The 16,541-nt window shown below is 28.2% G+C and overlaps 2 protein-coding genes across 2 annotated transcripts in view; one reads left to right on the plus strand and one right to left on the minus strand.

Moving 5' to 3' along the window:
• The window catches only part of LOC139431476 (protein artichoke-like), a 16,869-nt gene continuing 328 nt past the window's right edge, over positions 1-16,541 (minus strand). Inside the window, exon 2 of the mRNA XM_071199300.1 lies at positions 1-1,902. Within this exon, the coding sequence (XP_071055401.1) occupies positions 146-1,897 (1,752 nt within the window). The 5' untranslated portion in view covers positions 1,898-1,902 and the 3' untranslated portion in view covers positions 1-145. The remainder of the gene's footprint in view (positions 1,903-16,541) is intronic.
• The window catches only part of LOC111416442 (Ionotropic receptor 8a), a 13,068-nt gene continuing 10,833 nt past the window's right edge, over positions 14,307-16,541 (plus strand). Inside the window, exon 1 of the mRNA XM_071195584.1 lies at positions 14,307-14,313. Coding sequence (XP_071051685.1) covers positions 14,307-14,313 — 7 coding nt within the window. The remainder of the gene's footprint in view (positions 14,314-16,541) is intronic.

Below are 16,541 nucleotides of genomic sequence, written 5' to 3' on the forward strand. Positions count from 1 at the left end.
TTTATTTATTAAATTCTATTTATTTTTTTTATTTAAACCTAAACGTATTCTTATAATCTAATTTTAACTTAAAATATAATAGGGTTTTTAAAAATAAAATCTTAAATATAATTTCAGTCTTACTTAACTTAATTTTTATTTAATTTTAACGATCGAGTAATTGAACGGTATCACAAATATATCTTCTCCTTCTAATATGTAATCGAATCGCGTACAATATCACTAATAGAACAGCAAATGTGGCGGTTAACGACATTAAAATTAAAAATAAATTATACTTCTTAAAACTTTTAAGTTTTAAATTTTCCGAACGATCAATAAATTCTTGTTGTTTACAATATATTCCAGCAACATTTTCTTTATCGTAGTTAAATTTATTATCTACAGTAAAATTAACGCTATTATTTTTAAAATATGCGATCATTTCATCCAAAACTTCACAGGGTAACGAATTATTTTTTATGTTTAAAATTTGTAAATTAGTTAATTTTGATAATATTTTAACGTATTCGATGTTTTTTAAATGATTTCCTTCAAAATCGATTATTATCAAATGTTTTAAATTTGATATTGACGTTTCTTGAACGTTAAATAAATGGTTATAAGATATGTTTAATATTTTTAATGAGTATAAATCGTTAACCCCTGTCAAATTTGCAATGTTATTGTTTGATACGTTTAATTTAATTAAACTAATTAGATTATTAGAAAAATTTAATTCATTTATTTTAGTATTTGATAAATCTAATTCTAAAAGTTTAATTAAACCATAAAATGAGTTTTCTTTTAAGTTATTTTTTAAAGGATTAAATGATAGATTTAAAAATGTTAAAGAATCAAGATCTTTAAATATGTTATTTGGGATATCACTTATTTTATTAAAAGATAAATCTAGTTTTTTTAACGACCTTAATTTAATTACAAAATCGATTGATTTTATTTGATTATTTGATAAATCTAATTCAGTAGTCGATAAAGCGTTCAAATTAATATTAATGAGTTGATTATTATTTAAATTTAAAAGACTTAATTTATGATTATTGCTAAATATGTTATCACCTAGTATCCGAAGTTTATTACCTCTTAAATTTATATATTTTAAATTCTTATATTGACTAAAATCGGTTAAACTCTCTAAATAATTTCCTTCCAAATTTAAATATTCTAATTGTTCCATTTTTCCTAACGAATTTAAAGATTTTAATTTATTAAAACTTACAGTTAACGTTATTAATAAACGTAAATCTAAATTAATAAAATCAATATTATTATAATCAAGATAAAAATGTTTTAAATAATTTAAATAATTTCCGTTTCCGATACATTGAATTTTATTATTTTTTAAAGATAACGTTTCAAGAGATGGAAAATTAGAAAAATTAATATCATTCAAATTCTCAATTAAATTATTATCTAAATTTAAATATTCCAAACTAAAAATTGATTCGTTAAATTTCAAAAATTTCAAAAAAATATCATCTAAAACCAATTTATTTAAATTAATTAATTTGTGAATACCAGAGTATAGAATACCAGAACTATTAACATTAATCGTACTATTTTCAATGATTAAAATTTTCAAGTCATTTAATTTCTCAAAAAATAAGTTACTATCAAATAAATTACTCGATACAATTTCAATTTCTTTTAAACTCGGTAAATTATTCGATATATGCCATTTTATGGAGTGTAAATTCGACGATTTTATCCTTAATTTAATGGGGTTAAAAACAGCGGTTGTACTTAACTCCGAAAATGTTTGTCTTGTGAGTTTTTCGCAATTTATATCATATCCATATCCATGAATTCGGTGATAAATAAAAGTTTTCTCACAAAAACTGTCGTATGTAGCGATAATCGTTGAAAAATGCAAAATCAAAAAGAAAAAGATCTTCATGTTTCCTGGAAAAAGAAAATAAAATGTGTAATTTAAGATCTTATTAATAGTTTCTTTATTGAAATTATTTTAAAATATTCAAGAAAACAAGATAATTACATTGCTCCTTGTTGAGTTGCGGTTATAAAATGAAGCAAACACCAATCAAACACTGATTTCTTTTTAATGCTTCTAGTTCGAATTACAAAAGTTCACTTTTGTAATAATGAAGATTGTGTTTTGTAAAAAATATATTTAGCATTATAATATGCAACGCAGATCTTAAAAGAATGTACTTTCAAAGGAGTGATTTTATGCCTCAAAGACTTTCAGTGAAGGGTCAATTTAATAGGATACATACACAATTTTTTATTGTCATTATGTAATTTAATCAGCTTTTAGAAATGAGTGAAGAAATTTTTTTGTTGATTTAAATCCACTTTTTAAATAATTTAATTCTTGTTTTTATTGGTATTATATCCTAGACTGTTACAACATCTAATGTAAGAGTTAACAGTAATTTAACGTTCTGCAAGAAAATGTAAAGCTGTAAAGCGAAATATAATTTAAAGTTTATTAGTTATTGTAAAGCAGACACATATTTTCGACTATATCGATTTTATACCGATTTTCAAAAACTTTAGTCTCAAAAACCAAAAGTAATTCTTTAAACAGAGTCTTCTTATTGAAAAATAAATACTTATTAAATAATATAATAAAATATAACAATAATTAAACTAAAACTAGAACTAACACAAGAACTAACACTAGACCTAGAACTAGAATCTTTCGGGTTAAGCCGTGCGTTCCAGAAGTAGTTCGTTCCACTTCGAACTTGTTTCTGAAGAAGGTTGCAACATGGCATCCGAAACGTCAAACATTTTTTCAAAAAAACGCACGGCTTAACCCGAAAGAATCTACTTCTAGGTCTAGTGTTAGTTCTTGTGATAGTGCTAGTGTTAGTTCTAGTTTTAGTTTAATTAATATCGGCCGTGAAAGCCTTCGTACTTATATAACAATAACTTATAAAATTGCCGTTCTAATTGTGCAAGAATTGTATTCTAAACAAATTCCTAAGCTTAATCTATGAGAAGTGTTAAGGGTTCATGATTTTTACTTTCTCATATATACGAAATGTATAAAGACAAAGTAATTCTGCAAGCAGTATCTAATCTTCTGCCTGTAGTACATAATATTTCTTTAAGAGTATAACTTTAATCTTCTCCTATCAGTCCCCAGTCTTCTACCGGCAGTATCTAGCCCTTTGCTAACATATCTAGTCTTATGCAAGCAGTAAGTAGTCTTCTAAAAGCAGTATATATATTTCAGCTATCTCAAATTGGCATTATTAATATATACCACTAACTGCTAATTACCGCATGGAAAAGCAAGGTACAATGTAAGCTATAGCATGATACCAGATAATGAGATATAGTGTGGGTGTGATGTATAAACTAATGCGAGTAATGATATGATAAGATACAGTATATGAACTGCACTAATGAAATAATCTATGGCGAGATGAATTACGATATGAAGTTTGCATACAACTTTACTAAGAACCCTCTCCCTCACCGTAGTTAAGAAACGGGACATTCCCGAGCGTCGAAGCTGTACGGTGGAATTTCTCCTATTACTGGAGCTAAGTTTTGTATTTCCCACAAAACTCGGCTCGTGCTTTTAGAAGAATCCTAAAATCATCAAAACGCGAACTGCCTCATCCCTATACACACAATAACGGAATGGACAGGCCGAAGCTATCTACCACCTCAAGCAAAAAACCAAAGAAATTGTATAACTAGAATATACCTATCTCCGCCTGTATACGAGATTGAAGCCAACGTTCCAGTGCTTGTTTTGGTATTGGTCCCACTGACAGTGGCGTATATAGTTTCGGCAAAATCAGACATACACAGTGGCGTACATGAAGAAATGTATATTATCATTATTTTTTTTTATTGAGCTGGTTTTTCAATATTCGACGGGCAATTTATACTCTATATTGATTGAAATGTTTATTAAGGAATGTAAACCTTGAGTTTTTTTCTAATTAATTAATATATAATTGTAACCGTAAATTGTGAACGGTTTATTTCTTACAAGTGAATTAAAGATGATATAATTATAATTTTACAGTACTGCAATGGTAAATATTGCAATAAAAATATTATGTTTGCAAAATAACATTGGTATTTTGTTTAACATATGTAAAAGTCTAGGTTCTCGATTTATTAACTTGGTTACATGAAATAACTTAATGTGAATAAATTTTGTTATTATTAATAATAATAATAATAAACATATTTATTGACACAGAGAAAACTACAATAATAAAAATAAAACTAAATATTATAACATTGGCAACAATAATAAAAATTAAAAGGAATTACAGAATAAATTCTGAGCCAAAAAGGATCGATTCAGTCTTACCATTAAGTAACACTGTTTTTCATCGATCCTTTTTAACGAGAGAAAAACAAATAGCAAATGTGTAATGAATAAAAAAAATCAAATGAAATACAAGGCCAAAAACTAGGTATTATTGAAAAGAAAAAACAAAAGAATAGTTGTTTATGACAACTATTCACCGACAAAATATTTGAAAAGGTCAACCCGCTACCGTTACTGCTTACTCCCCAACTTAAGTTCATTTGGGATTAAACTATAAACACCAGACATAACATAAGAGTAGGATCTTTTAAAAATTTCTAAACGATGTATCGTTAAAGTATGCCTGTATCTAATGTTTAGGTTGTGGACATCGGTTCTTAACGTAATTTTATTATAAAGATAAGGAGGAGATTTATGCATAATAATTTTATGAAACAAACACGCAGAATGTAACTCCCTACGACGCGACATACTCAACCAACCAATCTACCCCAAAATATGCGATATTTCCTCGTACCTTCTTATGCCAAATATGAAACGAAGACACGCATTCTGAACCCGCTGAATTCAACGAATATCAGCATCAATGCATGAATTGTAAAGCGCATCGCCAAAATTGAAAACAGAGAGCACTAGTGCTTTACATAAATGAGCTCTAAGTAGGTGGTGTAGCATATGTCGATTGTTATAAAGCAGTTCCAAAATGCAATATGCCGAGTTAACAAGCCTACTAATATGTTTTTTGAACCTCAGGGGGGGTTTGTTTCTATTGAGACTCCATTTCTATTCTTTGTAGTGTTGAAGCTTCTATATGATTACATGGTTTTTTCATTCCCATGTTGTTTTGCGAATGCATCTCACAATATCATGGATATTGCAAATCTCTTTAATATACTCACTTTTTTAAGATCCCACAAGTTGTATCCCGTTATCGACCTTAGCGTCTTCAACTCCGCTATTCTTAGAATTCTTTTTGTGACAGTATTTTCTGCTCTTGTTTCTATCGCATGTCATAACAGGTATTACACAGGTCTTAGATATGAGGACCTTGCTTTTTACCTTACCTTATATCACAGTTTTCCATATTATATCGTCTAAAGTTTACAAAAGCAATTTCAAAAAAAATCATTCAAATTATAAATATAGCGTCTACGGAAGCGGGAATTTCTTCTTTGAGAACAGTGTAGAAGGCTTATTCTACGATAGTTTTTTCTTCTATTGATATTGTTGTGCTTTTTGTCTATTCGGTTGGTATAATTTTTGTTTGTATTATGAACAACTCTTCTTTCTCGTTTAGTAATGCGCCCCCAAAGTATTTTAGCATCTCATCCGATATATCATCAACCTCTACAGATTTTCGTCTTATTACTTTGTTAATTATCTGCTTTATTCTTTCTCTGGATATGGACCACTATAGAAGTATGGTTTCGGTAACATGCTTTGTGTCTGGTCTGTCGCTAGTGTTTTCGGCACCACTGTAGAGTAGTAACAGTAATGTTTAAAAGCTATGTACACTACGGTGTAGCCATCTCTTTATATCTCTTACAAAATGCACTAACTACCTGATCATTACAGTTATCGACAGTGTTAGCCATTTTATCAGCTCTTTCATCAATTTACTTTTTACGTTTTACTTTTTGGCTCAGTTATTTTGTTTTAGGGTTGGGTTGAGTTCAATCACCTAGACTCTCTTTTATTGCATGTCATACCAATACATATCAACTAATGGCTTTGTTACAAATCGTTTCTCTTCATGTTAAGCAATTTACCACTTCATTATCAACTACGCCAATAGTTGAGCGCCGTTAGGCTACGCCGTTGTAGCTTATTGTAGTTACTGAAGAGCAATTTAATTGTTTAAGAAAAGGTTTTCTGGTTTACCAAACATTTGTCTGAAATGCAATGCACCAAGCTTACTTAAACAAGAAGAGTTGCGATTGTCCACTATAAAATTTACAACACTGAGCAGAAATCACATTGCGTTCGTCACTCGTTTTAGGCATTATAGCTATTATTACATAATCGGATTTATAATATGTTGTAATATGGCATTATTTAGGACACCAAACTTCTCTTTTCTGTATAGTCTTGAATATCACCAAATTCCAAGTTCCAGCATGCACTCCAACCACTACATTTCCATCTTTGATGGCCAAGAAAGAACCTAAAATACTGTAGATCACCTACTTGACGTTATAGTTTTGCCAAAAGTTTATCATTCATTTGTGCAAAGCTTTAATTGAAACACTGAAATTGTGTTCTACATTTTCATAAAGATTGATTATTCTTGTAATATTTATTTCACTTCCAAATATTAATCCTTTTTCTTTTGTTTCTTAGTTTATGTGACTTTGGAAAAATAATCTACCTTGATATCAAAATAAAACTTGAGCTGTCGTCTATAACGTAATAAATTAAATTCAATCATTGTTGTGAATAAAAATTTTGTGTAATGATAGTTGACATTTTAAACAAATATTTAAAAATCATGTTTTATTTAGAGATACAAAAAATGGGTTTAACATCAAAATGAAGCATAAAAGGTCATCTTTAGGATAATAATGTAATTTATAAATTGATTATGAAAAATTTAATTTAAAATAATAGAACTATAAATAAACGATATATGATCTGTTTCTGGAATACTGAAAATAAATCAGCCTTTTGCCAGAACCTAAAGTTCATTGCACTTATTTACTGATAAGGGGATTGTTGAAAAAAATTATACTGATTAACAAGAGCGTAAACATTAGATTGTAATTTTAGCTCAATATTTTATGCAACATTCGTATATTAAATGTTTATTGCTTAAATTACTAGCATCAATAATTAGCAGATCTTTTGTGATTTTTTAAAACGTATTATTATTTCAAAACAGCATTACTTAGAAATCAAAAAATAGAATTTTAAATATTATACTAAGTGCACTTAAAATACGTACACGAAATAACTAAACACTGCGTGCAATAATTTAAATGGAAAACATAAGAGAACTTTACATTTTTTACATCTTTCTTTTTTAAAACTACTTTCATCTACACAATATCATAACTCACCTATTTTCATATCAAATTATAACTTGAAGTATCCTCTTTAAGATTATATAACACACTTTATAAGTACTTTTAAATATAGAAATTATATTGATATTTTAAACGTATAATGTTGAATTTTTTTAACAATAAGGTCGAATAAGGAAACAAATTAATTCACGTTACCAAACATACTCACACTAATAAGAAAAGTAAAATTCTTTTAATGATCGAAAAAGATTAAACAAACACTAATTTATTTATTTTTAATACATTTCTTTAACGTAATCAAGTGAGGAAGTGAACTTTCTATACATCAGAAAATATATTATATAATTATTTGAAGGAAGTCAAGCAAACATATTCTAATTAACAAACTCACATTTTCGTTGGAAATTTTCGTTGCTCGATATTTATTTATGAATTCGTTCTTTCAATGATCTATGTCAACCAGAAAATTGTGTCTTACAAAATGACTTATACTTTCCCATAATTTAAATAATTGCTCGGTGCAACAATGCAAATTGCGCAAGCAAATGATATTTGTGCTTTAACCAAGAACTAATTGTTGCAAAAAATTTTCAACCTTTTTCTAATTAAGTCGAAACGATCTCAACCGTGATATTAGTAATCAATATCACGGTGAAAACATTTTTACACAATATGATGATGTCGGATATGTAATTTATAAAATTACTAGAAGAAAAATTAAATTCCTTCGTTTCAAATTATTTCACTTAAGCGTATCAATTGCATCGTTGCAACAAAACTGACTTCAAGAGTGAAAGTATTGAGTGGTGAACCATTATGTAAAGTAAGATTTAGTAAGTACAGTTCCGCATTTTTTATTTCATCTTGGTAAAAATAATTCTGGTTCGCTTATTTCACACTGATAATGACATTAAATTCACAAGTTAATATTAATTAAAACTTTGTTGTGTTATAATAAATCAGGTAATTGTCAAATTTTAATTAAAAAATTCTTGGATTTTGCTTGTATGTTAATGAATCGCCTTGAATCGCCTTGAACCGCGATCCAAATTAAGTCTACGTCCTCAGGAGATTCTTTGAAACTTGTTTCTTCCGAGCAACGTCTTATTTCATTAAGGAAGGATTATATATTTCTTCTTATTTTGTTTTGAAATCAAAACAACACGATTAAGACAAAATAACGTGATACTATTGTCAAATAAAAAGTATTCCTTTCAATCATTGTTTTTATGAGAAACAATAAATGTTTTATGGAACTTTAAAAAAAATGTTACAATGTTCTTGAATGTAAGTAGCAGTAACTGTTACTTTAGGGGTCACAACAATCACGATATCTATTTTTTATGATAAATAGTAGCTTAACAATGGGGCATGAAACAAAAGATGTTTAGAATGAAGTTATATATTTTTAGATTGTAAGAATAAAAATAAAAAAAAAGTTAAAGTTGAAATATTATTAAAAACTTAAAAGTATTAATAATGCAAAACAATAATCTCAAAACATTTAATTGTTAAATCTCCCATTGTTAAATCTTTTAAGCTATTAGTGAACAGATTGAATTGTTACATCCATCTTTCGAGTATTTTAGAAACAGTTACCAGATAATAGAAAGTGCACTTCTCTTTCAAAGTGTATGCTTGAAAACGAATTTAACTGTTTTCTTATCGCAGAGTACAGTGTCGCGTAGAATTCATGATTTTGCAAATGATATGAATAAATGACGTTATTATATATGATGCATCAACGAGAAAATTGAATGGATTGTTGTATTCATAGACAAGTATTAACTTCTAAACATTTCATAATGTCATATGTTTCAGCCTTCACGTTTCTTTAAAGCTTTATACATAATTAGATAGCTTCGTGGTGGTAAAATTCTAATCAGTTAGTTGAAATTGTAGTGTGATCTTCAAAAATTTTTTAATGATCATCCATCTCGTGATATTATCAGAGAGATGTCAGCTAAGTATTAGCATACTTAAACAATATTTTTAGAAAGCACAAAGTCACTGTTTTCTATGCGCATGATAGAGCTGAATCCAACCTAAAGAAGATCAACTTTTAGATAAAGTGATGGTTAATGAATAACCAAATAACTATTTGCCAATAGATGCAACATATCTGTAACAAATAACTGAGCAGATGCTTTTCAAGGAGATGTAAGTTTAAAGATTGTTCTCTATAAGCTGTTTGTAAAGACCCCTCTTCTTGATTCCTGACTCAATGTTAGAAATGGCCAAATCTCTAACTCTCATCGTTATTATTTCTTTCAGTGTGTGTTGGTTATTTTGTGTTTATTTTCATGTGTAAATAACGTTCTTAGCGTACATCATTGATCCTAAAAGAGGTAAACTGAATAACGAAAATAGAAAGTTTTTAACTGAAAGGACTGAACAGTATTGCTTTACACGGCTAGATAGAGCTAAAGCTGTTCCGGTTCACCTCGTATGCAAATAAAACGGTCACTATTATTAAAAATGGCAATTTAAAGCGACATTACGAATAGATCACGAGAGATCTAACAAATATTTTCTACCATTTTGTATTTTTCGTTTCTTCAGAATGTTGTTAAGCCATTACACTGGATTTCTGCGATAATGCCTATTTATTTTTGAGAGGAAGTTACGGAGTACTTGTCAACTTAAAACTAATATTATTCAATTCGGGTCATTCGAATCATTTTTTTAAATTTTAAATTGTGTCTTCAGCGACTTCGTTTTTTTCTTCTTAATATTGTAATTTTATCTGGTTTTTAATGTTCTTTATCATTTTAAGAAAGTTCTTCAAACAAAATCGTTTTAGTAGAATTATGTCATAAATTCGTAGTCTTGATAATGTGAATGTCCGAAAGCTTGATGAATAAATTGACCTGATGAAACAAATGACTATGATAACCAATGTTAAGTTTAGTAACAAGAACTAAGATGATAAACGCCATGTTACTCTTTAACTAATGTATTATCCTGTAGCATCTAACCTAACCTCTATAGTGCTCTTCGTGAAGGGTATAGTTCAAAATGTGAATAAGGAGCTTGAGCAAATAATTAAGAAGATAATTATTGCTGACAACAATAGGGAAGTGTTAGGTATATGTAGATTAGGAGACGTGTGGTAATTCAGCGGTTATGTTTTATTATGTTTTACTCCATATATTATAAGTTATAATAGATATAATACGAGAACAAAAAAAAATAAATTAAATAATCAGCGAATTCTTTTATTATGGTTATATAAAATCAAAATTGTTTTAGTCAGGTATTAATCGTAGTTAATATTATTATAAGTTATTAACTTTTTAAAAACATCTATCTCCAAAAAAGTGTTGGATAAGCATAATCTTTGTATAAGTTAAAGATAATATTATAATAATAAAAATCTCGTAAGGTACTCTTCTTGATTTCGTCTAAATCAATTGGTTTTGGAGTTATTTGTGTTTAAATGTTCAACGTAAATTTACCTCGAAAGTGTTAATAGTAAAATTCATATGTGTTTAACAACCTGATTTATGCCTCACATTTCATTGATCGCAAAATCGTTATACCGTGGCATTTTTTGCTAAGTAACATGTACATACGTTGGATTATTACTACACATGTTGCTACAACGGAAATTAACATTTGATTCAAATATTTCAATAAGATCATCCGCTTCGACAATTTTTTTAATTTTAATATTAAACAATTTTAGAAACTTAATTATATTCTTGTATTGAAGTGCATATAACATCAAAACTGATAGACCGAGAGAAATTAATTCTGTTTTATTTATAGATTACAAATAAAAGTAAAGCAAATCGTATCAATACGTAATGTTATAACTTAAAAAGTTGTTAAAAATAAAAAAAAAGATGTTTTAACTTCCTATATTAAATCGGGAAGTTAAGAAATTTCCTATTTATCTTATTTTTATTTTATTGGAATTTTAAAAAGGGTTGTTGTTGTTATTTTTTCAGTACAATTTCTATTAAGGAAAGTTAACTTGGATAATATATGTATAATATATTTCGTAAAGAAGGAAAAGTAGGCGAACAAAGTAAAAATGACACCGACTTACTAGTCTCCACTAGTCTCTTTTTAACTTGCAATTATTCCGACTGGTTATGGAATGTGAAATGTTTGTTAGAAGTTGCATTGTTTATATTTGGAATGTACATTGTTGCTATAAATTAAGAATCTACTGTCTTCACTGTATTATCTATTATATTTGTGGATTAGAATGCCGTATGAATTATTGTAAGTACAAAAGGCTTTTCCAGTTAAATCACCAACAATTACACTTCATAGAGGAAATAGTGTTGCATCTAATGTCATATAACACAATGTCTTATTTTTATAAAATTCTTCTGTGAATGTTGCGAAATAGGAAAGGAAAGTAAATGAAATAAATTAAATAAGACATTATATTTTCACTGGTTATCGTAAGCGCAAAATGTTATATACTTAGCTTATGAATTCTCCAAGAAAAATAAATTCGGTTAATTGGATCAAAAATTAGAAGGCTGACGTTAGCTAGAAGCTTCTAGTTCAGAACGGACAACAAATTTTAAACATTGACATAATAAATTTTGCATGAAACCGCATTGACGACTTTGACATTCCACCTAACATTGTGGGTCAAATCTACCTAACATTAAAGGATAAACAAGTTTGGAAGAAATTGCATTTCAAAGATCTGCCGAGGATGTCCCCCGGTGTTGCTGGTACAAAGTGATGTTGCCAATATGTTATTTATATAAATTCTAAAAGTATCTAGTTCCCCTTACAATTTAATTTATCATTACCATGAACATTACATTGCAATATCCTCCCTTGAATATTAAATCATAGAATACATTTAACTATTTCAAACAAGACGGTTCTCTATTAACAACAAAGTTTCCATTTGTTTCCAACTAAGTTTCCAATTAGATTGAACTACGTTTTCGAAACAATAACCATTCTAACATCTCTGAGATAAAGATTGTTGATGTTGAAGACTTAATAAATAAGGTGTTTTGATTTGCAAAAAGTATCATGATACAAAAAATTATTATAGTTGCTAAGAATATGTGCGCATACTCTTAAGAATGTAAACCTTTTATAAAAACAACAGTGTAGTCCCCGTACCTTGAGATATTCACCTTCGAACGGAAACGGTTCAAACTGAGATTTCGATTACAACTTTTTCTATCATTTGAAATAATTTCATGAAATTTGGTGCAAATTAAAATTGAATAAATAACTTATTTTCAACAAAATATCAGAAATGGTTAATTTAATACTTTTATGGTCCTAGAAATTGCGCCATATAATATAGTTTTTTCAATTTCTCATAAATGTATTAGCAACAAGAAAACTACTCTTATTAAATTTAAAAAAAGTGAACCGTTTCTGAGAAAAATATAGCTGATGTTTAGCTAGCTTACTGTTTTAGTCACATTGGTAGAATTATACATCAAAAATTTGATTAGAGATTTGATCAATAATTATCATGACGCAATTGAATGATATTTAATTGTCAAATTATTTTGTTACCTGTCACTATTCGATAAAACCATATAATTAGTCATAATAACCAAAAAACTTTGTAAATGGATTATAATTACAATGAGTATTAGTATGCGGATATATATTTTATGTACGGCCTTGCACGATGTAACGATATGAAAGCTAGACGCCTTTACAAACAAAATTATGCCTGTCGAAGAATACCACACAGAAAAATCTTTGAACGAATAGATTAATTGCAAAAAACAGTAGACAAAGAGATTATTTAATTTCTGTTCCAATATACCAATATTCCAACTCGCCAATGCATATGGTTTATACACAACAGTACATAATTTAATTTTAATCGTCTTGTGGGTTCATCAGCTACACCTATTTTGGCTCACTCCATACCTAAATATAGCAGGATTTCGCAGATTCCAGTGTTTCATTGTTGGATGTAGTACCCATCGTGATTTGAACCAGAGTAGTATAGATTCTAGTTTTAATACTGGAACAACTTATAACAAATATTGAACGAAACAACTGGATATCGAAATTATGTGCTAGATACTGGAATCATCAATTGAACATTATAGAAACCGTATGTATCTTCTGGAACAAACCATTATGGATATCAGGGGAGATACACTTAATAAAAATTATCCAGAACCTAGTTTGAAACTGTGTTTTAAATTGATGTCTAATAAATAGCTTTTTAAGTTCAAATAAACGACTTTGTAGTACTTTAACTGGTTTGATTATCGAAAAAATTTTTAAGTCTCATTAGTTTCGCCTATAATGAACAAATAATGAATTTTACAATAATCTTTTTATCATGAAATTATTGTTTAATTGATGTTCTCTAATATGTGTTTTAATTGATTTACATGTATGTAGCACCACAGGTTCCACACTCTAGCTTGTATGCACATTATCATCAAGAATATTGACTTTATCTTTAAATTAAAGAGTTTTTTAAAAATAGTTTTGTTATTTTTGAAAGATACATTGATGTTGTATTTATAGAAGATTCGCTGGTTGTCCCTTGAACGGCCTCCTCTCAGATATTTTTCTGAACGAACTTGAAAATAAAATTTTAGATGACAACAATAATAACAATAAAAATATTAAATTATGGCGTACACTGAGAAAAAAAAGTTACTTGGGAATTAACTCAATGTTTAAGATTTTTAAAGCACTTAATTTTGATATTGTTATGTTCATTTATCATTAGAGTTGAATATACAAAATGTATGAATACTCCATACCTGTTTTGATGTGTTTGTAATAAATTTGATTGTAACAATGAAAAAAATTCAATTTTCCCATTGCTTGAAAAGTGTTATAAGCTTATTATAGTACTAAAGTTAAGATAAAAACATGGGTGCCTAGAACGTGTTGTTTGATATGTTATAAATATTTGACGGGTTGGTACAATGGTATTATAGAAGAAATACTTTTTATTACCAATGCAGTGAGGTGAACACAAGACCCATACAGACAACTTTTACTTCTGTTTTATAAACGTGAAGGTTTTTTTTAACGAAATGTTCAGTAAATTATATTCCATCAGTGTTGTATTGATACTTCATTGCTCTGAAATTTCGGTACAGATATTCGGTATAGATTGAGGTCTACTGAAGAAGATAGCGGGCCCGATTGTTGCAGAAATACATTTAATCAATCACAGCTACACGATATTGTTAGAGATTTATATTTGATCAAACAAAAATTTAAGAAGATCGATAATATCGACAGTAGATCATCATCATTCACCAGAAGAATGGAGACAAATAAGTATCTAATCAATAAATGATGTATCAAAACTATGTCTAAAGGCAATTTTATTTCCATCGTTACTTAAAGAGAAACTTACAGTCTTATTATTACAGACAGTAACATAAGTATACGAAGTATTGTTGCTTGCTCTGTGAATGGGATAGCAAAGCGAGTTCAGAACATTATGTTAAACAAAACGAGCTTTTGAAATTTGAGTACGATGTGGGTGAGAAAAATATCAAAGATTGCGTATCAAACTTGATTTTGTGAAAAATTCAAGGTTTCATAAAAATATCTTACTTCCATAGAAACATAAGCATGGTTAGCTTTTGTCGATGTCACAAAAAATCTCCTTAACAACCACAAATCTCCAGATTTTCATGAACACAATACAATATGTACTTGAAAATCAATTTTCTACACTCCCATTTTAAGTCGGAAAACATGCTCTCTTAAGTGATAAGTATATCAAGGCAGATGGACACGTAGCATGCAGACTTTTGATGGTGGGTTCAAAAAGATAATGAGAGGAGAAAAATATTATTTTCTGACAACAAATTAAGTGTATTTTTTAGAGTAAATAAATAGCTAAATGAAACCTGACGTGATGTAATGATAAAGTATTGTAAACTCAGACAAAATAAACAACACACTTTTACGTTCTGTTTACAGAAAAATCTGTTTTGACGGTTGCTCATCAAAGAATTTGATACTATTAATTGTTAATTTATTGTTATGAACAAATTATCATTTCATTGCATGTATGCATTAAATGCAGATCTTTTAATATTTGTTAAAAGTGTGACGATCAAAAACAAATAGTTGATTAACATAACATTAACCGAATTCTAAATGTCATTATTCGTTTTATTAATTTATAAACTTTAGAACACACAGTTTTCGAAAATATGTTGATTTGATACACGATACCGAACTTCTTTTGCATTCTTGAACGATTTTTTTCAAACTTTCATTCTCAAAAATGTCATTTCGCTAGCTTGTATCAAAAATAACAATTTGTTGTTGCATAGTGAATTCCAATGAACCAAAAGAACGTACTAAACTGATAACAGACGTTGAAATTTCGTCCGTTTACAAAAGTTTTTCCATTGATAAGGGTGAATTCAAAAACAAATAAAAAAGAACTGTAAATCTTAATAGTCCCATAAAGATGTTTTCAGGTTTTATTCTAGATATTTTAATTAAGGCGCTTATACTTAAGATTTATCTTTGTTTTTTTTAAATAGTTTAGTTACATCTTTTATGAGCGCCAGGAATAAAGTTAATTTTTATTTATATGAAATAGTTTTTCCCACCTTGTGTGACAAGCAGTTTTAGGTTCAACATAGAAAGGGAAACCATTTAACATTTTTTATTTTTAAAAAGAAATGCATTGAGAAACAAATATGAAATTATATGGTTAATTTAATAATTTAATTTTGCGGTTGGGTTCAATTCTTGTAATTATAATTAAAAATCGATACCAATCCAACAATCGCAGGATCGATATATTTAAACGATTTCAGGATGCAACTAAGACAAGTAATATTTGAAATACTACAAACGTTGCTTACTTTTTTTAAACAGTTAAACATTGATATGCTTTAAAAAATTGGCTCAGTTACACACAAAGAATGCACTTGTGAAATTTCGTTATTCCAGTTGAATGTGTTTATGCAAAATTGGCAGCAAAATATTTTAGTTTTTAAACCACAAGTTGATCTATTTTTACAATAAATGAATAAAGATTTTAAATGACTTTTAGAAGATAGTTTTAGAATAAACTTGCTAGCTTTTAATCAATTACACTGATTGCACAGATTAAAATTCTATTAGAAATTACTTGTTTATTAGAATTAAAATTGATTACTTTTGGAATAAAGAATTAACTTTTTTTACTTAAACTTGTAGTGCCATAAAGTACTATAAAAATACCAAAGATCTATTGCGTTACATTTTCTGGAAATGTTCTTTCTGAAGGTGACAAAAATTATAATTTATTA

This window comes from Onthophagus taurus, chromosome 1 (genome assembly GCF_036711975.1).
Source record: "Onthophagus taurus isolate NC chromosome 1, IU_Otau_3.0, whole genome shotgun sequence".
Lineage (NCBI taxonomy): Eukaryota > Metazoa > Arthropoda > Insecta > Coleoptera > Scarabaeidae > Onthophagus > Onthophagus taurus.